General features: G+C 40.8%; 1 protein-coding gene across 1 annotated transcript in view; it reads right to left on the bottom strand.

Moving 5' to 3' along the window:
- Nucleotides 1-9145: 9145 nt before the first annotated feature.
- Nucleotides 9146-25789, bottom strand: part of vax2 (ventral anterior homeobox 2) — a 41476-nt gene continuing 24832 nt past the window's right edge. The window contains exon 3 of the mRNA XM_066718302.1: nt 9146-12280. Within this exon, the coding sequence (XP_066574399.1) occupies nt 11810-12280 (471 nt within the window). The 3' untranslated portion in view covers nt 9146-11809. The remainder of the gene's footprint in view (nt 12281-25789) is intronic.

Below are 25789 nucleotides of genomic sequence, written 5' to 3' on the forward strand. Positions count from 1 at the left end.
CATAAGGTGTTCTTGTGAAGAAATGTTTCTCACCTCGAATTTCACTTAATTTACCCCAGTGTGGTGTTTGAAAACGATTACTGCTTTACATGAATGCTCGCCATAATTTTCTCCCCCATGCTTAAGCAATGCACAGAGGAGTGGAATAAAGTATTGCAGTAAGAACCGGCTATAATTAGAACATAAGAACAGTGATCCAAGGATCCTATCCAGTCTGATGTTCCCAAATTGTCTCTACAGCCACATCGCTGGGGAGTTTGTTCAGATTGTGACGCCTCTCTGTGTGAAGAAGTGTCTCCTGTTTTCTGTCTTGAATGAGCAATACCAGGGGTGAAATATATAAATTAATTCTCTGCTTAGGAAATACGCATCGGCCAACAGAGATTTTCAAGGCAAGACCAAGAACTAGACACATCTACACACATATCCCTATTCATACACAATATATATGCACATAGGCTACACTAAAGAGACTGAATGAACTGAAGAATCTTGATCACACATAATAAGTACACACCATAAAGTTAAAAGATAATGCTTATAAATCATAACATAAAAGTTTATTTTTATAATGAAGTTTTATTATATTTTCAGTTATTTTTGTATACATTTCGGAAACACAAAACATTGTATACTATGGCTTTAATGCCCAGTCTGAAATCGGATAATGTCATGCACGTTATGATGATGCCAAGTTAGGAAAAGCTTCTCTGGCAAATCCAGTTAATTAGCGATTCGTTGTTGTTATATTGATTATTATTATTATTAACATTATAAAACTACCAAAGTATTTAATTGCTAATTTTAACGTACAAAAACATAATAATGAGGTTTACAAAACACTTACCGAAGCTTATTTGCGAAAAAAACATAAATAAAAACAGATAATATCGAGTTATTTCGCAACAATGCACATGTATTGTCTCTGTTTTGGGTGGGACGGGGTCATAGCCTACTTGGTGCAGCGATATGGACTTTGAAATAAACACAATGAGATTTTTAGTTTTTGATAAATGGTTAAATATGCTTCAAACATAATTTGTATAATTATATTTGTAATCCTGACTGTACATGCCTACAATCTACTTACCACAAAAATACTAAGAAAACCTAAATATTATCTCGTATTAACGCAAACAGTATTGCGATATAATGCAACAATATCTCGTATTAACGCAATACTTTTTTCCCCCTCTGTGGCGCTAATAAGCTCCCATAAATACTAGCTGTCGTGTGACGAATACAGGTATAGAGCTTCTGTTTGTGGTCGGGACAGGACTGAGAGAGCAGGGCTAATAATGCAGTTTCAAACTCAAATCATGAACATAAATATGTCAGGAAGATGAAATTAGCTCAAAGCTGCTATTAGGACATTTTAGAACAAAGTATTTAGCTTTTTATATTTATATTTATATTGCTCGTTACTTTGTTGGCTTTTTCCTGCAAATCTGACAAATGCATGTAACAAACCAATGCCTATTTAAAAATATATAGATAAGCAGATGGCAAGTTAACTAAGTAACTTTTAATATAAAAGTTATTTACAATGCACGTATTGTTTCAATTCCTTTGCATAGTCATTTGTGTGTTTGTTTAATATAAATAAATACATGTTGTTTTTAGGAAAGCTAATTTGATATCATGCGGTGTTTCCTAATACATTGGCTATTGAATGTGATAAGAATTCATGTAGCGGCAGTTCACATGTTAAAATGGGAGAATGCATGTTTAAAGTTTAGAAACGTTGGCCAGTACTATACAATATTGAGGCATACAGTGATTGCGCTTAAGCAGCAACACCATCACAGAGACAGAGGCATACATGCCTAATTATTTTTCATATATATACTGAGAAAAAGACCCGTAGACCCTTTATAAAGCTCACGCTGCCACTCGGCCGAGTCAGTCGCTTGTTTTCTCTTGATAGGAGGCGCTTGTTAGTATCACTGTTATTGTTAGTGTTGCGAGTATGTTAATCACTTTGCAATTAATTCAACTGCAATTACTATTGACTTTAAATTGCTGTACAAAACAAGCTATTGTATAGGCGGGGGGAAATCGACAAAATACTATTTCGTTACATGGTCAACCTTCCATCCGATTCCTATACATGAAAAAGTTGTTTTGCAATATCAATCCCTTTTTTGTTTATTTTGAATGTCAGTTAATTTAAATGAACAGCTAAAGAAGGAAACCCCATCATGTCTCAGTGCGACATTATCAAGGAGAGCCAGCAGAGCAGTATCTGTTTCGTTTATCTTTCTCTGTCTCCCCAGAATTTATCGAATTGATAATTGAATTGTTTGAAGACAGCTCTGATACTTGATTTTTGCGTTTGTAAAAAAGGACCAATATCAGAAGTGGCCCTGTATTTCCCGAATCAATTCAATTTGCAGGAGTATTACAAGGTGAAGATTAATGTGGCTTCCATCAGATAGAAAAGAAATTCTAATATTTTACGAGGCCGGGTAATTCGTAGGTTTAAATGAAAAACGCAAGAGAAAGATTTAGTTTATAAGACTGGCATCTGTAATAGATCATTTGTGTGCACCTAAGCAATTCAAGTTGGAGGACATATCCTGCTGTATGGACTGCATTTGTAAGACACAATCTCTCAAATTATTTTTCCAGTGACAAAAGTGCTACACTTTTTTGTGCCAAAAAACAAACAAACAAATAACTCTGTAATTTATCTAAGTATTTTAGATATAATTATAATGTGGACATTTAATGCAAATCGTTGCATAGGCTATATAACGCATATTGTAGTATAAAGAGTACATAGTTATTCAATGATTAAAAAAAGACATATTTTATAGTTGAAATCCGTAATAAAAATATATTTTTTAAAGTTGACTACTTGGCTATAAAATACGATTTTTTTTTAATTATTATTATTATTATTATTATTATTATTATTATTATTATTATTATTATTATTATTATTAGGCCTATATGTGAATAAAACATATAGACAAGTTAACGGCTCACTAATGAAATATGATCCTACAGTATACCCGTTGAAAAAGTGTTTTTAGTATTATTTTGCTTGAATTACAATGAGGGAGTTTATAACGATAGAAAACAGATGTAGAACAGTAATTAAATGAAACTAAAATTAAATGTTACAGTCATCCAATGCCGAAGCACGATATCTTACTCGTGCATGTACCAATTTATATTCATATGCAATTTATAAAGCAGAATATGTTCACAAAATGTGCATTTGAATTATTAAATGAATTAATTAATATAGTGCTTGTGTTATATTGCCCAAATAAGACTCAAGATTGGCGTGAAAGTTTGTGTGGAAGCCAAGGGTTGAACAACCGGAGAGAGGAAACCCATTTGTACGCAGCTTCGGTATTTTGTTGTTCTGTATTTTTTAGTTTGGTTTCGTTTTGGTATTTGATTGTTTAAAAAGTATTAGTAATCCAAACAGTGATATAGAATACCAATTCAATTCATTTTAAAATGGTGAGGGGATTGTTATGAAGAGCTTCTTCTTCTTCTATTAGTGTTTTCACATTAACATAGACAGCCAAGCCTTGTGACACAACACCAACCACCAAAAGGAGCAGACACAAACACAGCAGTGTCTGTTTAGTGCTGAAACTCATCATTAAACATCAGATATTGTAATTTTGTGAGAAAATGCAACAATTCCACTCTGATTTTGGTGTTGTTTCTTTTCTTTGTTGTTTGTTTTGGTGTGTGTTGATTTGTTCCTTTATATTTCTGTTGGTGTAGGAGTGTTGAGATGATGGTCATTGTACACTGAGGTGTCCCTGACTTTGTGTTACTTTTCTTTACTGTGATTAAAACCATATTGAGCCCAGATAATATAATGTATATGTAGAGACTCGTAGGGCAGCACTGTGAAATTGTGAGAGTTTGATTCGACACAGTCAATCCCAGCATCAGTTAAGGAGAGTTATAACTGAGTCTCTTCAGATCAAAATGGAACAAGCTTTAATGTAATCCTTTTCGGTTCATTTTGAATGTTTTGGGTTCATTTTCATTAAGTAACACAAGCACAATTACCCTTGGCTAGGTTTTAGTTCACAAACAGCATTTGCCTGAATTATGCAGCCTGGTGCCCTGGGACAGATGTTTGTGGACTGTGTGTAACTGGAGCTGGAGGAGAAATCTCACTGGAAAGACTGGTACAGTCCAGCCAAGGAACAAACAGAGAGAAGAAAATCCCAGCATCTGAAGTAAACCTTAATTGCTTCTTGGTGGCAACACCATCTCCAGAAGAACAAAATTAAAGAATATGGAGACAAATGGATAAGTTTGTGCTCAGACATTAAATAACAATTAATGAGATTAGCATTTCACTAAAAAGCAGATAATCCCTATAATCACACTGGCCTTCTCTCTTTTGAAGCCTTTCTCACATTTTTGCAAAATGAACCGTGCACACTCAAGTGTTAATGCAAGTCAACTGTCCCCCGCACATGTATTTTTAAAAATTTGTTCAGAACACAGTCTTTAAGTTAGTCTCCCTAATGAGGTTCGTCAAACCCAGGCAGAAGAGGAACTGAAACAAGAGCGAGGAGTGCAGTCAGAGGAGCGCCCAGATCCCACTCCTAATTGCTGACATGGGCCTGGTCTTTGGAATGTGAAAAAAGGACTGGGGGGGAGTTTGGGAAGTCAGCCCATTGTGTGAAGTATGTCAAAACAACTGCCGCCTCGTCAGGAAATCGACTGAGTAGGAAGGTGAAGGCTTCTTAGGGTTGGGGGTCAGCGGTCAGTCTGCAATTAACCCCCGATTGACACCCCGACCCGGCCTGCCAGTCCCCTTTTCCCAAACTCTCCCCGGGCTCAGCAGTGCAGATCTGCCCTCCACCTCTCCTTTCTCGACCCCTGACCTGGTAGTGCACTCTCCCCATCACATGACCATGCAGGTGTGGCGAGGACCCCAGCCAAGCCGCCCCTAATTAGCTCCCCCGCAGAGCCATTGAGCAGCGCTGAGGAGGCGGGTGTGATAGCGGGCAGTGGGCTGGGGGGGGGGGCTCCGATGCTGACGCACAGCAGGGCGGCTGAGCCAGAGACACGTGTATCACAGAGACCCTCCCCCCAGAGGCCCCGAGACCAGCCAATGGGAGTCTGTCACGCCCTCTGCACTGCTCTGCACTCATTCCTGCAAAGTCCCTATCTGTTTCCTCTACAGTGAAGACTGCTGTATTTATTCACTGGTAAACTCAAAACATACATGCAGGTAAATCGATAGATAGATAGATAGATAGACAGAGAAAGAGAGACAGAGAGAGGTTTATTTAACACATCCTAGAAAGAATAATGTACTTAACTGCTCACTCTTAAAATGCCTTAACACTTAAACATACTTGGTGTAAGAACCCTCTGCAGCAGTTACAGCTGTGAGTTTGTTGGGTCTCTCCCAACTTTGCACTCCTAGATATGGCAATATTTGGCCATTCTTCTTTACAAAATGGTTCAAGCTCTGTAAGCTTCCTTGGGGAGTCATGCCACAAATGTTCTGATGGATTTAGGTTGGGGTTCTGACTGGGCCACTCAAGGACATTTACCCTTTTGTTAGTCACTCCAGTGTAGTTTTGGCTGTGTGCTTCAGGTCATTGTCCTGCTGAAAGGTGGTCTTCTATCTCAGTTTCAGTTTTCTTGCTGAGGGCAGCAGGTTTTCCTATACTTTCTAAGGACTTCTCTATACTCTGCTCTAGTCATATTCCCTTCTATCCTGACAAGTGTCCCAGTACCTGATGATGAGAAACATCCCCATAACATGATGCTGCCACCACCATGCTTCACAGCAGGTCTGAAATTCTTTGGGTTATTTGCTCTGTTGGGTTTGCGCTAAATATAAAACTTTGCTTTTAGGCCAAAATTTCATATTTTGTGTTGTCAGACCACAAGCTTTGGTCACATGCCTGCAGAAAAATCTTCTGATTTTTCAAGGTGGTCTTTCTTGAGTACCATACAGGCCAGATTAGCGGAGTGCTTGGGATATTGTTGTCACATTTACACTTTAACCAGTCTTGGCCATAAAAGCCTGCAGGTCTTTCAAAGTTGCCATTTGCCTCTTGGTAGCCTCTCTGATCAGTCTCCTTCTTGCTCAGTCATCAAGTTTGGAGGGACGGCCTGATCTAGGCAGGGCCTTGGTGGTGCTATATACCTTCCAGTATATTATTATTATTTATTTATTTATTTATTTATTTATTTATTAGCAGACGCCCTTGTGCAGGGCCACTTACTAAATATAAGCACAATACAAAATGCAATAATATAGAGCAATTCAAGGCATAATACATTTTACATTTTCACAATGTACACAAGTGTATATGAGATATACAGTAAGCAATATATAAGGTCTTACATCCTAGAGTGAAAAGCTGATCAGTGCAGACAAGATGTTATGTGAAAGTTAAGAGCTAAGGGAAAGGGAGCCTAGGGGAAATCAAAATAAACAATACAAGTGCTAGTAATGCAAAGGCAAGAGTATGACAAAACGTTGTATAAGTGCAATCTTACAGGAGAGTAAATGACTAAATTACAAGTAGAGTCTGAAAAGATGTGTCTTGAGTAATCGCTGGAAGGAGGTCAGGGACTCTGCTGTTTTGACTTCAGTGGGAAGGTCATGCCACCACTTCCAGTCATCCAGTTTTGTGCTTTTTAATCTGATTGCTTACACCTGGGCTAATTTAGGTTTGCTATTACTAGGGGGGTGAACACTTGTCCAACTAAACTATTTCATTTTTTACTTCTAATTAATTTTCTATACATTTCTAGAATATTGATTTCACTTGTGTTAAGATAAATGGGGGAACAAATTCTATATGAATGCATTTTAATTCCAGACTATAAGGTGTATATTTTGAAAGGGGCTGTAGACTTTCTATAAGCACTGTATATGTGTTATTTTCATAACCAGATATAAATGTATTTATATTTAAAGGCAATTAAGGTTTATAAGTACGCATTGTTTGTATTCACACAATACAATCTATAAATCAATCTGCATTAAAGATTGAATTCAGCAACAGTTCAGTGTTTGTGCTGGACAGGGCTTGACACAAGAGATCCCTTCTCTTGAGTGAAAGTTGTATAGATACTACACAATGACTAACTGGTTTACTGTCTTCCACAAACCTTTCCCAGTACAGCCTGCAGGTAGACTGCTGTTATAATACATCTAATGCTGCAGAACATATTGCATTGTAATAGTTTTAGAGAGACATTTGAATGTTTCCATTTAGGTTTTGTTAGCTTCAGGGGGGTCAGTTGTGTCCAGGGCGAGATAATCAGACCCCTGCTGCTGCTCCACAGCATTTTAAAGTTAAGCAGATGTGACAGGATGAGGGAGGGCCCCCTTTCTTTTCTCTATTTCAATCACCCCTTTCTCTCACTCTCTGCCCTGTTTGTTTCAGAAAAATGTGAAAGCCCTTTCTCCCAACACCTTATAATCACTCGTCTTCACTCGTTTCACAAAAGGCCACACAGTCAGTTTCTTCCCGCTGGGCATTGTCACCTGTCCTTTCTCGCACACCACCCAACTGAAACACTCAGTCGTCCTAATTGGTAGCCAAGCCCTTCCTCCCTCTGTCCCACAGCCAGGTGCTGCTCTCTCCCCACGTTCCCTTTCACCTGAGTGTCGGTCCGGGCAGATGGTTTGTTGTTCTGTCAGCCTGTGACTCCCTGACTGATACACATGGAATACTTACTAATGCAACAGACAGGGCACCTGCTGGGTTTATGGCACAATTTGACAGCTTTGAGTAATCTGAGGAAAACGCCTTTGGGTTCATGTCTCCTCTGAGTTCAAGCACAGACCTCTACAGAGCAAAGGAATGAATCTGCAACAGTCCTGCATGGTAGAAGATCTAAGGGCCCCATCTGGCATAGTGTAGCCCCCCTGGTATATTGAGCCAAACCAGTGGTTTGCATTTCAGGGAAAGGAGGATCATGTGTTATATGCATTCTAAAGTTAATGGAAAGTGACTGAAACCTCTGTCCATAATGATAATGTTTCAGATTTCAGCATGAATGCAATCGTAATTTAAAACAAAATGACTAAATTCATCTATATGAAACTGACTCCAGTTGTCTGTGACCCAGTGCTAAATTGTTTTGTACAGGAAATGACTATTGTCTTGTATTAGCCTCCATCAATGTGCAGATCACACGTGTGTATTCTTCTGCACCTGCCGAATCAGTGACAGTAATACTGTCAGGGCTGATGATGTGTTTGGGTTTCCAGGAGCGGACAGGCAGCAGAGAGGCAACACATCTGCAACTGTAATCCCCCCAGACCTCCCTACCCCCTGTTCAGAGACAGACCTGTCAATCCTACAACTTCACTGCTCATGGAGCTCAAAACGGCCCTCTTCACTGGGATAATTGACTCTCTCATGCCAAAGAAAAGAACAGACATTTCAGAGTGAATTAAAGTACACAATAGATATACAGTTTTATCTTGCTGGCAATATGCACTTCATCAGGGTTCTAGCGTGGAACTCTCAGCAAAGCACACAAACTAGGTTTCTACTTATGACCCATGTAAGATTCTCCAGCATCATTATTCTAGCCATCACTGTGCTGACAAAGTCTATTTAAAGAAAGGACCTGAAGCTCCGATCATTTCAGTATTCATCTTGAAACTGTAAAACATCACGTTCTAGACGCTGTGTCTTTTTATTGTGCTCCTGCAATGTTTATCTTCTGATAAATAATGGATCTGTGGTTGGATTGTGCTGTATAAGCAGAGGGCAGTGTGCTTACGGGACATTTCCTGGTATTTCCTGGTATTTGGGTTCAGAGTTAAAACGTAATAACACAGGCTGCTCTTTGGAGGATGGATGCACTTTTTCTGACCGAGGAAAGAGCTGAGAACATCTTTGTCTTTGACCCGTTCTTTACTCACCTGTTGCTGCTCTCTCAGGTTTACTCAAGGACCAGGAACTGCCAATGATAACAGCAAATATCCAAGTTTACCCTTAAACGGACTGTCATTTATGTATGCATGTATGTGTATGTTATATATAAAATATATAATAAATAGTAAATAGTAAATTAAATATATTTGAGCAAAAAATAAAACAGCAGACGATAATGCATATACATAGACATATAGATTTATATGCATATGAATAAAAATACATACATATTATATACAATATCTTGGTTTCCATGGCCCGAGTATGAAAACAGCTCTCTTTAGCCAGAACACAAAGAAACCCTCTTTCAACTGAATGTACAGAACATCATACAGCAAAAAAATAAGTGCAAATTGTTAATGGGACAAGGTATTGTAAAGCATATAGAAAGACTTTTCTTTTGATTTTTTTTTTTTTAAATCACATCATACAGACATTGAGGTACTGTGCAAAGACCGAGATATTTACAAAGCTGTAGTTTGTGAGTAGCTGGTGCCAATCAATGAATAAAGATCACTAGGTTAATGTCAATGGAATATGGCTCAACACACAGAACTTCCACTGTGTGCAAGAACACTGATGTAATTAAACCCAGAACAACACAATCTCATTGGGCTCAATCCATATTGAAAAAAAAAAGACAGTAGCACCTTATTGTAACAGAAATGGAAAAGGAATAAAGACTTTTAGAAATATGAAAGCCTCTTTATGATTTAAATGGTTTGCAATACTAGTGGAGGGAATGCCAATCGAAATTGTCTGAAAGTTTCACTTCAACCTGAGTCCAGCACAGAAAACATCAGCCGATGCTACTCTGGATGTGTCAGAGTGAGATATGACCATCTGTATAAATGTACATCTGTCCCCCATCTTATTCCACCTCAGCTGGTCCATGTAATTTGTAACAGGACAGAAAAGCAAATTCCAAGCCAAATGCGATCCCCAAAACTATTCACGGCAGCAATAAAGGAGCACAAAAGAGGGAATCACAGTTAAAATAGCTCATACATAAACACTGCTCTTGTGATGAAAACAAGAGCAGTGATTTAAGTAGATTCTGTTGGGTTTGTTTGTTTTTAAAACAGGGTTTCTACCTGTCAATATTTTATGGCTGAGCTCTGTTGAATTATGGATGATGTTTAAGGATAATGACTCGGAGTTCAGCACCAGAGTAGCGTGGCGATGGTGTTGGAAAATGAGAACATAGGACTCTTCGGTCACAGCGAGAGCAGGGTGGGGGGGTACGCTGAAACACAGCGCATCAATCAGGTCACAGCAGAGGGACGTGATTGTCAGGAACGAGGATGTCACAGTTCACTGGTCAGTCGGAGGATTTCTCTGGCATTGGGAACAACAGAGAAAGGGAGAGAAGTGTACAGAGAAATAGCGAGACAGAAAAGAAGAAAGAAACATCTCTGTCATCTAAAAGCTGCAGGAATGAACCTCAGTGAATAATTATGCCAAGAGAAAACTGCTTTAGTCAATGATTGTGTTTGACTGTAGTTGTGTCCCTCTGCTCTCCACCTCCAATTCTGCAGCGCAAACGAACTCTGTCCCTGTCCCTGTCCCAGCTGTCCCTCCCCGACTCTCATCAGGATTGCTTTGTTCACAATTGCTTAGACTGGTTCCCTAAAGAAATTGAATCCAGTATGACTATATATTTGGTATCTGCATCAATGGAGTCAATGGATTCAATCTTACTGGTGTTGGAGCAGTCGTTGGTAAAACCACCCAAACTTTCAAACCACTAGCAACAAATCTTAACAAAATGATATCAAATAAAGTGCATAAAAATACGTCAGTTGGGATGCAAGTCAGAGGGAGAGGGGAAGGCTTTTCTCTGGCTTTTGTTTAGAATGTATAGCGCACGCACACGCACACGCACACGCACTGCAGTGTCACTGCAGCCCTCACAGTCCACAGTGGATAGCTGCTCAGTCGCTTCCAGGGCAAAGGGAGTATTGTGTGTTGTTTGAATACCCAATTAAAGTTTTTCTATGTCCCCTGCTTGCTTATTTTTTATCCAGCACATCTGGCTGAGTGGACCTCCAAACCTTCAATGTCAAAGTCTTCTGTTTCTTGTTCCAGATTGAGTTCTCAGTCACTTAGGCCCAGATTAAATCAGACCTTCAACCCAACCACCAATGGATAAATTAAGAATTAATGATTACTTAATGCCCTAAAAGATTCACATTAAAAAATGAATCACATATAGTTATAGGCCCTATATATTTTATTTTGAGTTTGGGAGAGCTGGTCTTCAAATGTATTGGTGCTGTGGCTGTGGTACTTTAGGGACTGTGACAGTTCTGCAAAGCCATGTCCGCATTTAGTCCACCTGAACAGTGAAAGGGGGACTGCTTGCATCGCACATGAATACTGAGTTGTAATGAAGTTCCTGTGAAATACTGACACGCACACACACACACACACACAAACACTCACAATCGCGAATCTCTGGGCTGGACCTGTGCTGTTGTCGGGCATCAGTGAGAGTGATGATAAACAGAAGAAGAGTGGCAGCCAAAGAAAGGAGCTGAGAGAGAAGAGTGGGGTGGGGTGGGGGGGGGCTGATAAAAACACACCAAACCGTCTTCCATTAAACAGACACAGACACTTCAAAACACTTGGAGCAGTTTGTCATTTTCATCCCATCACCTCATCGCCACCCCCATCCCTGCCCCCCCCAACCTCCTGGTCTGTGAGAGTAACATTGAGCAGCACTGAGAGGAGGACAAGACAGAGGCAGGAGGAGGAAGAAGCGGAGAAGAGATGGACACAACCGAGGGGGTGGGGCACACAGGAGCAAAACGAAATTCTGCCTTCCTGTTCTCTCCTGTGGCTCAACAGTCCCACCCCAATACACCCTTGCCTCTTCCTCAGCGGCAGTGCTGGTTTCATGAACTGTTTTTCTTCCCACCTGGTTCGGCCTCTTTCCTCTCTATCCGCGTGTAGGGCTCGAAGGCCGAGGAGCCGCAGCTGTAGCCACTTGGCAGTTCATGGGGGCTGCCCAGCACCGGGAGGGAGAAGCAGAGCGGGGGAGCCCCTAGCCGGGGGGACGGCGGCGGTCCCAGCGAGGGCATGGGCAGCCCGTAGGTGCCCCCTGAGCTAGGTGGGGTGCTGCTGACCCCAGGGGAAGAGCTGCCCGAGCTGCCCAGCACGGAGCCGTTGCCCGTGGAGGGTGCCAGGGTGGGCGGGCTGAGGAGCGGGTTGGGGGGGATGGGGACGGACAGCAGGCGGCCCTGCTCCAGCAGACGCAGGATGTTGCAGGTGGCCAGAGACTCCGAGGAGGAGGCCGAGCGTTTGTCCGTGTCCTTGGTCTGGTCCTTCTTCTGCTTGGTGCGTCTATTCTGGAACCACACCTTCACCTGAGGGACAGCAAGAAGTGCAGCGTAAGCGTCTGCAAAGTGTCGTGTGTGTGGGGTACGCGGCCAGAAGCAATAGCCACAGACACATGTCCAGACACTCAACCTGCAGTCCTGTAATCTGAAACAACCTCATTAGTGAGCGCAATCTAAGTCTGTGAAAGTGATGACACCCTAGCATGTCATGCACACAAGCAGCCCTGCAGAATCTGTTTTAGGGAAGCTATGTACTTTGTTTTGCCCCTCAGTGATTGACTTTAATTTTCAGAATATTATAATTGTACCAATTCAACCTGTTTCTCAGTAAAGGTTTGTCAAGCGAGAGATATTTACTCCTACTGATAGCCAACAAATAAAAATGATACAGTGTGTTGGCTTTTCCAATTTTGTACTTAATCCTTCATACAGAATATTTAAAACAGTGGTGTCTCCCATATGAATAATACAAACAGAAATAGAAATTGCAAATTAAAAAAAATGGACACAAAAATACATTCAAATACATGTATATACAGCTCTGGAAAAAAGACCACTCCAAGTTCAGAAATCAATGTTAAGTGGTCTTTTCCAGAGCTGTATATTCCACCAAACTGACATTACATATATGAGTACAACTTGTTCCTATAATATATACATTAATATATTTAAAAATCCATCAATATGTGTCGATTTTTCCATCAAGTTTTGAATACTGCACTGCATTTAGGGCTGCCTGCTTTTGACAGTTGTGTTACTGTGGTGCGCCTTTAACGCTATCATTAGCATTGCTAACCCACGTATGTTTCTCAGATAAATTACAAAGATCTGTTGGCAAATCACATATTTAAAAATAACTGCCTTAATAATTGCATTAAAAGGACGCTCTTTAAATTGCAATCAGGTGATAGTAAGCAATTCCCCTGTGAGCCATTAACTAGTCAGTGTGCTGTCAGTTAATAAGACTTGCTTTCAACACAATTTCAACAATTATTTTCACTCTAAGAATGACATAAAAGGGAGACAGTCTGCCTTGGGCATCACTTACCCTTGTGCCAGCCCTGCAAACACCTACTGTTAGATATGTTAGACAGGCCTCTAGCCTCCTCCAGCTCAAGTGACTGTCCTATAGATTTACTGAGCCATTTTAAAATCAGATCTAGGTAAAGGGCATATAAAGCACAAAATGGAGCGCTCACAAACACACATTTTAGGTAGCTAGGCCTTGGGAATCATACAGTGAAAGTGGCCCAATAGCTCCCCACCAGTCACACGCAAAAAGAGGGGAAAACCAAGAGACGTCTCTACCCCATTCTGGTGTCTGCCAGCATGCTGAAGCAATGCGTTTGTGAACCGCTGCCCATGGCCAGCGTCACCGAGCGCTGGGACACGTGAGGAGAGCGAGAGGCGCTGAACCCTGCCACTGACCCCTCTCTTACCCCACTTGACATCTACATTAAATGCGTAAGCTCTGCTATAGAGCTGGTGGGGGAATCAAGCCCCGCCTGCCACGGAAAGATTTAATGCAAATGGTAAACGCAGTCGCTGCTGACCGACTTTCCACTTTCCCTCGAGGGGGGTTGTGTGTGGCTGTTCGCCTGACGAAACACGCATGGATAGCGGCCACATCTGTGCTGAACTCTCTGTGACATTTGTACAAGACGAAAAAACAGGCTAGTTTGGAGTGGGTCTTTATTGAGCAATTTTCTGCTATAAACTACACAACTGTTCCCTTACCTTAGGTTACATTTATATTATTGTACACTGCATTTTTAGTGTTTTTCCTTGCTGTTGCCCTTATTCTACCGTCATTTGTATTTACCCTATCCTCATTTTTTTCTTATTTTTTAAAATCTAATCAGCCATTTTATTTTGTAAACTGCACTTTTACTGATCTCATTTATTTACCTGCTCATGCACAAACACACAATCTGCTTCGTTTTAATCTCTCCACCAGATTAAGGGGGATCTCCGATACAAAAGCCGTAACATAAATTGCATATACATGTGAGTGTAATTATGCAAACATTTATTCTTCTTGCAATTGTTATTATATATAGTAAGTGTACTTTAATTAACAGTATGTATTACACAGAAGTGTGTGAATACATTGGAATAAAACTATACAAGGGCACACACACAGTAAACAAATATTTGTAATCTATAAGCCAAACAAAGTCCATAGCCTGCTCTGCTGGCAGTTGTGTTAGTCATGTGGGCACAGTGGATGGAAATTGGCAGTGCGGGGTCAGGGGATGTTCAGGAATGAGATCATGGTTTCAGCCGCAGAGTACAGAGATAATGAGATCTGGGCGACTTAGAGAGCATTGAAGTACACGTAGGCATCTTTTTAATAATGGAGTGGACTGTCCTATTTCGTACCCTCACAGACTCCTCCTGTTCCCCTCCCGCCACTAGCCACCCTGCCGTGATTGGCTCCTCTCTCTCCAGCCAATCCCAGCCTATCCCTGCCTCCTGTTCCTCTGGGTGCATGTTCAACAGCCATGTGTTCTCTCAGCACATCTGTGTGAGCCCGAGCTGATCTGATGAGAGTTGCCAGAGCCCTGCAATGGAGCTAACTGGATTGAAAGCAGACTGATAGCAACATGTTTCCCTTTCTTTTCTGCACTGTATGATACACATACACTTAATGTAAAAACAGTGGTTTCCCCAGAATAATTACAATAATCATAATCATAACAATAGTAAGTAATGTTTCTTCCTGCTTAATATACATGTCATAGTATTTCCTGTGGTTCTGGCCTGTATAGTGCCATGGGGTTCATAAAAAGCAGTAGACTCATTGCAGGGCCTCAGATCAGCCCTCTGTCCCCTTGCAATCCACAGACCAGGGTCGATCTGAGCACATTTATTTTTCATTCCCCAGCAGAGCGTGCATCCGGAGCAGTCTAGCACGTCACCGTGAAGACCTGCACCTTGCACAGCCAATCAGAACACACTAGCAAGATCTGATTCACTGAGGGTGGATGGGATTTCCAGGAAGAGAAGACTGGGAAGCTCAGCATAATCCAGGAAAGAGAAGCATGTGATCATGTGCCATCATTTGTTTTCCAGACGTGCTAGATGGGGTTTGGGGAGGGGGGCCTGCATGGCAAAGCATTTTGTGAAACTCAAAGCCAACCCATGAGGAGACTACAGTCATGACATTTCCATGCAAAAAGCACCAAGTTTAAATTATGTCTAACTGATCAAATAACAGCCATCATTATACAACCAAGAACTCAGAACGAAAAAAGCTACTTTATTAACATCATCATTGTGTGAGAGAAAGAAAAGCTGTTTCTGTGCATTCCATTGTCTGTCGTTCCTCCCATCCACAGACTACGGTCTGAAAGTCAATAGTCATTTTGTACTGGTGAACAAAAGCACAATAAACTAACAGACAGGGGGAAATGGGAGAGAGGCAATGGGCATAAATGTGTATGAATCTGCTTGGAATGCACGCTGGTCTTCCCAGTTTCAGCAACTAAAGTCCTTCATTACTCGCTAGCTTCAGAGATCCCCAGAGGCCCATGCCTTTCACAAAGCACTTATTCAGAAAGAGGAAAAAAAAAATACTGCAGCCCTACAAAGAAAAAAATCCTCCCGAACATCTATATTATTGGAAATAAATCTTCTTTAATGGGATCTTGGGTTCATATCTAGGGCAGATTAAAGGGAAATCTGTTTTTTTTTTCTCCCTTTGTCCAAGGATAACTTGACTTGCTTCCTTTCATGGAGTGTGTGGACCGCTATTTAGCTCACAAACACAGTAAAATTAGATGGACGAAGACGCAGCGCCTCATTAGAGAGAGACAAGGCAGGGTGGTCTTGCTTCACTCCACAGTTTACAGGGTTGCAAACCCCAAAGACGCACCTTCTCGCAGGCGTAGCACGTAGTCCGTGACAGTATGGAACATGTACAGTGATGGATAAACTCGATCCAGTAAAATCGATTAACGTGTGGTGTGATGTGGGCTGGCATTTTACACAATCGCTTGGCAGCACTGTCAGTCTTCACTCAAATCTTCATCAAGTTTCATCTTTATTCCCCCTGACTCATGTCTTTAAGGCAACAAAAACAATAAAGAGACAGATGCAAGGGAATGGCAGCACACTGTCTATTGCCAGCATGTCTTAGGTTCAATAAGGCTTTATTTCATCACTTTTATTTTTATTTTTCACCAAACCTACACCCCCGTCTCATATGTTCAGCTCACTCTGTGCCCTGATCCTTGCCTAGGTCTTTATATTATTGGAGCACAAGTCTACGAGAGTTCAGCCAACAGTCAACCCCGTCTTATCGAATCGCTGGTAATCCGCCTTAGTGGAAAGCATTTCGACTATTATTAGTTTCTGCTCTGTATCCTGTGATGTGGAGGTTTAGATTAGGCAATTAGGCTTATAGTGTCCACGGTGACTGATAAAGATTCCTCTATAGTGAAACTAGACCCCTGAGCAGCAGCGCCCCCTTCCATGGGTGAGAAGACACGAGCACACAATAAAACAGACGCATTACCCAAGCACACCACACAAGGGGAAGACTAGCTTACCACAGTACAGACACAACACACACAGACCAGTACAGAAGCATGCATAATAATAGCCAGGCTCTCTCTATATGCACATTCAGAAACATTTACCTGAGAAACTCAGAACTAAGGCAAGCCCGTGTACACAAAATGGCAAGGACTGGTCCTATTAACAATGTGGTCGTTAGAGGACTTACCCATTTAAATGTGTCACTTAATCCACATTTGGCACGACTACTGTCTGCAACAAAGAGTTCTTATCTGTTTCAACCACAAATGCAGCTGGTGCCTTCTGCAATACCAACGAAGTATCTACTACACAAGAATTAGGTAACACTTTTTAGTTTTGAGTGTCATGAACAAGTGTTTGATTTGATTGAATTTAATTGGTATTGTATGAAGCATGTAACATAGATAATGAATAGTACTTCTATGCTATGGAGATCAAATGGAAGAAAACAATTAAACTGGGCATGTATGTTATTTACAATTATTAGGGAAAATAGCTAAGCACCATTACAGCATGTCAACTGGCTTTTAATTTTGACGTTAGCTAATTATAAACGTATTCATATTCATTCACATATACAGTCAAAAAGTGTTTCTGTATTATGAGCTCGTGTTCACTGCATTCACATGGGCACAGTTTCAGTAATGTGTGTGCAGAAAGAGTGAAGTGAGAAGCACCTCCAGATCAAAATACTGATGCTGAGGTGAACAATGGGAAGAAAAAGACATCCATCCTGAAAGTCTTTGAGAAGAGCTGTGCATGCCTCAAGAAAACCTGCACCACAATAACCCTAGCCAACAGTCAGTGAAAAGGCAAAGAATCAAATACCCTTATTAAGATTTACTACAGTTTACCATGGTAAAACCAAAGTAAAATGCAGGAATGCATTGTGAAGTCATGGAGAGGTGTAGTAAACCATGATGCAAATCATGGAAAACCAAGGCAAAGCACAGTAAACACAAGAGAACATCATTGCAAAGCAGTGAAAAGAAAGAATAATACAATATGCTACCCAGCTGTAATGGCAACAGTTATTTCAGCTGTAATTTATTCAGGCAAAATGGATTCTACAACATCTCCTAAAATGTCCATAGCCCATGCATTTAAAATGCACCTTGGATTATGAAAATAATTAATAGTCAAAAGCCTTGGTTTCAGCCTGTAATTTGCAAGATGGGGGCCATAAAGGTGCTTTTTAAGGGTCTGTAAGTGTGCTTGCGTTAGTGCCTTTATATTTGAAATGGCAGCAGACTAAGTGAGTAAAAATATGTCAGAGACAAGTGGAAGGCAGGGGTATGATTCGTTACTTTAATAATCACCGTTGCAGGTTTTTCTTCAGGCACCTGGTTTTCTGCTTTCTCTGTGAGCCGCATCAAAAGGTGTGAGAGAGATAGAAACACGGACATAAAAATAATCATGAACCTCCACTGATGTAGCTGGGAGTTTCCTCCCTTTAAAAACAATGTTGGGGGAAAATTCTCTAATTAAGGACTCATGTATATTTATTTTACTTTGCTTGAAAATACCAAAGACCTTCTTTCAATCTGCTAATCCACTGATCCTGAATTGATTCTGTTCCACCCGTTTTGGGAAGGGGAAGCCTTGTTACTGCTGGGTGGCCATTGTGAAAAGAGGAGACACACAGCCAACACAGGGTAACCACCCAACTGAAAGGCTCTGCTGTCACTTGACCTGGGATAGCTTAGGCCAGAGCTTGCCATTTAAAAACAGCATCAGTGCAAACTAGCTGATACATAAGCCAGCACCAGGGGGCCAGGATAACTCATCCTTATTTCATAGCTTTGAATACATTTGCACAGATACATGGAATTACAGATATTTAAAAAGACAGATATTTAAACATTTCAACATAATCTGAAGCCATCTGTACAAGACCCTCCAGCTCCTGTTCCTGAACTCAGAGACACAGCACCAGTTTGTCAGGTGGGCTGGTCTATTTGGATCCAGGGCCCATTTGAGTGACCATAAGGTATGAATGAGAACAATTAAATGACAGAGTCTAGGGCAATCAGAGACATGAATAGTGATGCTTGTCTTGTTTAGGCAGAGAGCACAGGACAAACGGTGACACCCTGAAATCATAGGGAACCAAATATGTTCCCTATAAAGAGACTGTAAAACTGTAACCCAACATTCAGACTCACTGCGCTCAGTCCAAAGGATACATCCTAATAAAGACCATCGACCCCTTTTTCCTTACACTGTAAATGAAAAAGAAAACAGAAATGCCCATACCAGACAAACTGCCTGGGACCCATTGCCTCTACTTCCAAACAAACAGAGCCTTTAGTACTCCATGTAACTCTCCAATGTCTTAAGATCTTATGGTGTTAGCGCTGGGATTCAGGGTGTCGAAATGTGCTAAACAGAGCTCTGTGTTCTTTGAACTGAAGCTCAACGGCCAATTGTTCACCATTGTTGCGACTGTCCGCTTTTCTGAATGAATTCCCTAAATGAGGCTTGAGCTGCTAGGTTTGCATATGGCTGGTCCACTGCTCTCGATCCCCTGGCACAGCTAACACCCGGACGCACATCAAAAGGATACATGTGAGCAAGGCAATCGAGTTAATGATGGAGTGGATAGCTGGCCGGTGTGTAATGCAATTATCTCATTGGATTAGTGATTATGGACACCTGTATTAGGTCAGAGACATTCACAGAAATGTCTAAATCATTCTCTGCTGTTTAGATCTCTCCATTTGGAAACCAACACAAAGGGAGAATGGGTTTACGGTCTTTAAAGCAGCGCCTTTACACATCCAGCTGTACAGTACAGTTTCCAGGCACTTCTGTACCATTTGCACTGATCTGCATTCATTCTTTTCTAGTTTCTTTGTTTGTTTGTTTGTCTGTCTGTCTGTCGTAGCCAATTTTTTAGAACTCTCAGGTTAGTCATGTCTCTTAAGGATTTTATTCTCCCTTACATATGCAGAAATCCCTGCCTCTATAATAACAAAATGAAGGATGCTACTGCTAGTCACATGCCTATATCAATTTTCCCATAAGGCTTTATGGTCACAGAGGTCGTAAAAGGAGCAATCATTGAGCTGGTCTGCCACAATTCAATAACATGCAATCTGTGATAATTGTGCTGGAGTGTCTGGGCAGCTATCTATTTTATTGTAGTTGCTTATAAAGCCCTCTAACTTTAAAACCTGGATGCACCTTTGCTCTGTGCACGCCCCCTGCACTTTTCACCCAGGATTAAATCAAGGACAGGGCATTGGCCATGTGATTTGGGAGTCATGTATGAGTCAATGTTTGTCTCTCGCAGCACTGACTGTCAGGAGTTTGCCTTAGCTGGCTCTGGCCTTTGCGTGACCCTCAACACATGATGACACCTCCCCTAATGCAAATACGAGGATTACAATATTCCTAATCTCAAAAAGTATTGACAAAGATTACTTCGGGATTAACCAGGAAACAAGCACCCCTGTCTCTGAGCTTCGGCACACTTCACAGGACTAACACTGGAGATGAACAGGATATCAACTACAGAGAATTGTTTGGGGAAATAAAAATATAAACTGTAATTAACAACACCACTAAATAAGATTATAGCTGGGGTTGGACATAGTTTAAATGTCCTTTTCATCCTTGCTATTTTATTTTAAGCATAGGAATTTTTAAACCAAACAAATAATCCATTGCAATAATCCCTGCACTGTCACTGTTTGTAATTTTTCTTCAAATCAGTCTATCAAATGCTAACTTTGACCCTCACCTACCGCTGTCTCGACCACACTGCACCAAGCTACCTTCAGTCACTCGTCTCTCCATACATCCCCTCCAGACCACTGCGCTCCTCCAGCGCCAGAAGACTAACTCTGCCTCCTCTCCACTCTCCTTCCTCCAGAGCCGCTGCTTCTCATCCCTGGCCCCTAAGTGGTGGAACGACCTGCCCACCGAAGTCAAAACAGCAGAGTCCCTGACCACCTTCCGGCGCTTACTCAAGACACATCTTTTCCGTCAGTACTTGTAATATTAGTCCTCTATCCCTGCTAGATAGCACTTCACAGTTTTTATTATTATGCTTCTCATGTTCTTGATTGTTTTCCTACTTGCTCCGTTTCCCGTAGCCCTTGTCTGTGACCCTACATCTTGACAGCACTTAGCTTTCACTGTCCAGGATGTAGGACCTCACTTATTGTACTTGTGTAAATTGTAAATTGGAATTTGTAAATGTATTATTTTGAATTGCCGTTTTAGCTAAATTGAATTTGTAATGATTGATGCCTTGTACTTCACTGTATTTCTGCACTTTGTTTGCACTTATGTTGTAATTCACCCTGGATAAGGGCGTCTGCCAAGAAATAAAAAAAATAATAATAATAATAACTGTGTATCCGAAGAGGATATGGTGACAAAACCATTTAACATACCTTATGTCAAGATTTATTTGAAATATAAATTAAAGTTTCAAGGTATACATATCAGGACTATGAGCCACTACAGGACAACCACAAGACTGAAAAACTCCAGAGTTTAGCCATTATAAATCACATGAGAGAACAGCCAATGATAGAGCAGCATTTCCAAATATTCTTATACCCAATATCTTGTGTATTATTATTATTATTATTAATATTATTATTAATATTATTATTATTATTATTATTATTATTTCTTGGCAGACGCCCTTATCCAGGGCGACTTACAACATAAGTGCAATACAAAGTGTCATAACGTGCAGAGAAATATCAGTACTTACAAATTCCTCAGTTACCAATGATTTCAGGACACTTAAATGCTAATAGTGCAAAGATATACATACATAGTAAATAGATGTTACATTTAATAGTATGAAAACGCAATATAGATAAGCTACTGTAGGTCACTTACAGCTGATCCTGGATGGAGAGAAGGAGGGTTTATTGTTATATTTAATGAAAATAAACCATTTTGTCACTGCAAAGATAGTTGCGTGTCAAACCCTTACATGTGTGATTTTTAATAAATTAATGTTGTATTCTTCAATTGATCAATTCCTTCCTAGATTACAATTCCTGCAAAACTACACATTGTCAAAGAGCAACACATTTTCCATCAAAGAGCATTTGCACTGAGACGAACAGCTGGGGAGTAGTAGGATGAGCGTGTTTTAAAAGGATATCTACTGCAAATATTTTTGCAATCTAATGAGATTATCACTCTGGTGTTAGGTAGAGCAGGTTGCAGCAGACAACTTAAGGAGATACTTATTGTGTAATCAGAGCTACGGCTGGGGACAATCAAGCCCCTCTTCCGTGCAGATGTAACTTGTGTGGTCAAACCCCTGTCCGGATTAGAAACACCATCTCAGGCACAACTCCAAGCACCTGACCCATTCAGCCCCTACAGAGCGACAAACTTGCCATGTCAACAGAGCAGGCCCCTACTGCTAGAACACTAGCAAGCTCTGAAGGATGACGTCACAGTACAAATGCGGTGAGCCTCTGTTACAGACACTTTTATAACATTATGAGAAGAATACATTGTTTAGACTGTGGATAGACATTTGTCAGTGATAAAAAAAAAGAACTGAATCCAAGCAGGCAATCAAATATACAAGTTAATATCTTGAAGTCTCTTAATACTGGCAACTATCTAGTACTTAATAATTTACTATAAAGATTTAAATATCAGATTAAACATTTGTGCTGTAGAGCCAGTGACTGTTTTATTAGTGTGGTCCCATAGTAATCTGCTCTACAGTCCCACAGTGCACCCTGCACAATCATATGCTGCTGTCTGCTGCTCTTTCCTTCACTCTGGCTCTCTGTTTTCATTGCCTCGCTGTGACGTGAGCCTTTTGTGCTTCGCCGAGCACATGTACTATATTACCTCATGTGCCCTGTGCTTTAGGTCTCTTTTATGCGTATCTTGTTGTACTCAGGCTGGATCAGAGCTGTTGCTATTGATTTGCCTCTTGAGGGTTTGGCAAATGGCACCTCATACTTCAGACAAATTAAGTACTGGTATATACAGGAGGTGGGATGTGCCCTAAACTTCACACTGGTGAGGGAGAGGTTGGCAGAAAGATGGGGGCAAACCAGTGACATTATTACTATATAACTGTATTTCTTGTAATGACCTATAATGGGGTGATCCTCAGAAGAAGACAAAATGGGGGATGGTAATTATATTCTACCCTTGAGCGTCAGGCAAACAACCACATGGCTTTCAGATCACTAACCGCATATGTCGGAATGAATAACATGCTCTCTTTTTCCAAATGAAACAGGACAAGCCGCGCAGTGATGCGATCCTAACAAGCACTTTTCAAACTCAAACGAGTAATTAGGCAGTTGTAGATTTCCAAATAAACTAATATTACTCTATACCAGGTCCCATCCATCAGCCACAGAGATGAGCATGTGAACTACAAAGCAGGCTGGTTTGGGGATTGGGTGTTTGGGTGGAAACTCCTGATAATTCCCTAAAAGCAGTTTCCATAAACAATTGGAAAGACATGGGCAGCAGTGTGGAGTAAAAACTCCAGTAAAACCAAAGCTGTATAAATGGGTAATTGTATGTAAAGAATGTGATATATTGTAACAATTGTAAGTCACCCTGGATAAGGGAGTCTGCTAAGAAAAGTAATAATAAATAACTGAATAATATTGTCTCTGTATGTCTTTCAATGGATGTCTCGAGTTTAAACATTCAAATGGAGTGTGACTGGTTCCAGTGTGCCAATAATGGGTATAGTGTTGTGTCCAATCTGAGATCTGGACACCTGCAATGCATTTTCAAGAACCTTCAAGATTTTATTCACGTCATTGAGCAGGTAAGACCTTCTAATCAGAGGACTACCAATTATCATCCAATCAACACAATCCCTACTGCCAGTTCAAAGTGGTTGCTTTCAAAGGGAGTTTGGTTGAATTGAATGGTTAGAGGTGTGATGAGAAGGTCTGCTCTTGAGAAGAAGGGGTGAATATGATCTGAAAAGATTGCAATTCAAACCCTGCCTTATGCCACATGCCTCAGAGAGAAACAGACAGGGTGGAGTTAAGTCATCGAGATGTCCTGCGGAGTATTGTTAAGGTAGGCGAATGTGTGGAGAGTCAGAACCCCCCCACACCCACACACACAGTGCCTTGGAGGAGCCTTATTTATTTACTTTGTCTTAGATCTCCAATGGCATGTTTTTTAACTGCTTCTGAACTGAAATGCATGAAGGGCAATCCCAAGGAAAATCAGATTTTAAAAAACAAAGCAGACAGTGGGAATAGACTCAAACCTTGCAGACTCTTTTAATAGAAGAGCACTGATAGATTTATTTACTTGCATGGTTCCCCTGCCTCATATTCATAAAGCAGCCTGGCCAGAAATGAATGCTTGCTTCCACACATAGCGTCAGAATACACAAATGGGACTTATATGGTATATGTTTCACCCATTGACAGTTGTTTGGTCTAAACTGGAGTTTAAGCCCGGTATTCTCAATATTCGTTACTGAGGCTTCTTTGGATATCTTACAATGACCAAGGCCGAAGCCCAGATTCCAGTAAGGAAAGCAGAAATAATTTGGGCAGCACCAGATTTCCTCAGGACACTCAATGAAGAGTTGGCGATTTTTGGTATTCATGCCCTCCCTCTCTTCTTATTATTATTTATTTATTAGCAGACACCCTTGTCCAGGTCCACCAGAGACACTGACCAGTCTGTGTCTATCCACCTACTTGTGCCATCCCAGTCCTGGGTGTTAAGAGCATATGTGTTCAAGACTCAGAATCGGAGGGACATTCTCTTTTTATTTCCCCATGAAGAGTCATGCACATGAAGAAGCAACCAATGTCAAGCGACTTGCTTCAATGGGATCATTAAAAAAAAGCTATATAGGGCTCCTGGGTCGAAAAATAAACTAACAGCCAAAAGGGCAAGATGGGCCATATGGCATCCTCTTACTTATAGCCTTTCTTTTGCATTGATAATAGGAATCATCCTCCTTTTAATCATCATCTCAAAACTGAAACTCACCCATGTATAACTATTAGGAGCACAATTTTATCTCACGTACGCAGCTAAGACCACTATGCTACAATCTCTATTACAGTCATAAGGTACCATATTATGAACATTTTAATAAAATTGCAATGCAGAAATGTCAGCCAAAGACCCAAGCCAATTGTATTTAGCTCCTCAGGGCATAAAATATTACAAAAAAAAAAAAAAAATTAAGAAAAAAAAAAAACGAATACAATTGCAGGCCACCATCAAGGAGCAATTCTATCAGCACTAAGAGGCTTTCACTCACCATGAAGCTTCACTGTGAAATAATTTGTCATTTTCAGTTAATAGCTATGGAGCATTGCAGAAGCTGAGCCCAAATCTCTCTGACTGTCTGTAGGGTTGTTACTCTTCAAAGACAAACCAAATGCTCAGGGTATATCTGGATCTGCGCTGCACGGAACGTACTTTCATTGCCTTTTACGTGCCCTATAGCCAGGGTCAGTCCAGCTCAAATCACCTCTCCAGATCAGAGATTTCTTTCTCCTTGCTCTGATTTCATCACAAATGTCCGTTTACCGAGACAGCGTGTCTCATCTCATAGGCAAATTCCAAAGTACATCACTCAAGGGCATCTTACTCCACCTACCCATTGGAATGGTGGCATCAGTCAATGACATGCAGTTTACCAGGAAGCAAAGTGCGGCACAGCAGGCTTTTAAGATACGTTCTTAGGTTTGCAAATAAATCAAACCCAACACTGTAACTAAATGGAGGAGCATTCCAGCTTTTTCCAGAGGGGTCCTGAGACAGAGCCTTGAGGCACCCCGACACTCCAAATGAACTCAATGAGAGAATTTGTTCTGCAAGATATTATTTACGTATTAAACGGAACCTCGACTAATATGTTTACTATGTGGGCTGAGATGTAGAATGTTGTGGCCTTCATTTCCAATAGCTGAATTCATTTTAAGGAATGAAATTGAGCAGCTCTGTTCTAATGGCCACATTTTAAATGTACTAGTCACTGCAGAAAGT

This window comes from Amia ocellicauda, chromosome 12 (genome assembly GCF_036373705.1).
Source record: "Amia ocellicauda isolate fAmiCal2 chromosome 12, fAmiCal2.hap1, whole genome shotgun sequence".
Taxonomy (NCBI): Eukaryota; Metazoa; Chordata; class Actinopteri; order Amiiformes; family Amiidae; genus Amia; species Amia ocellicauda.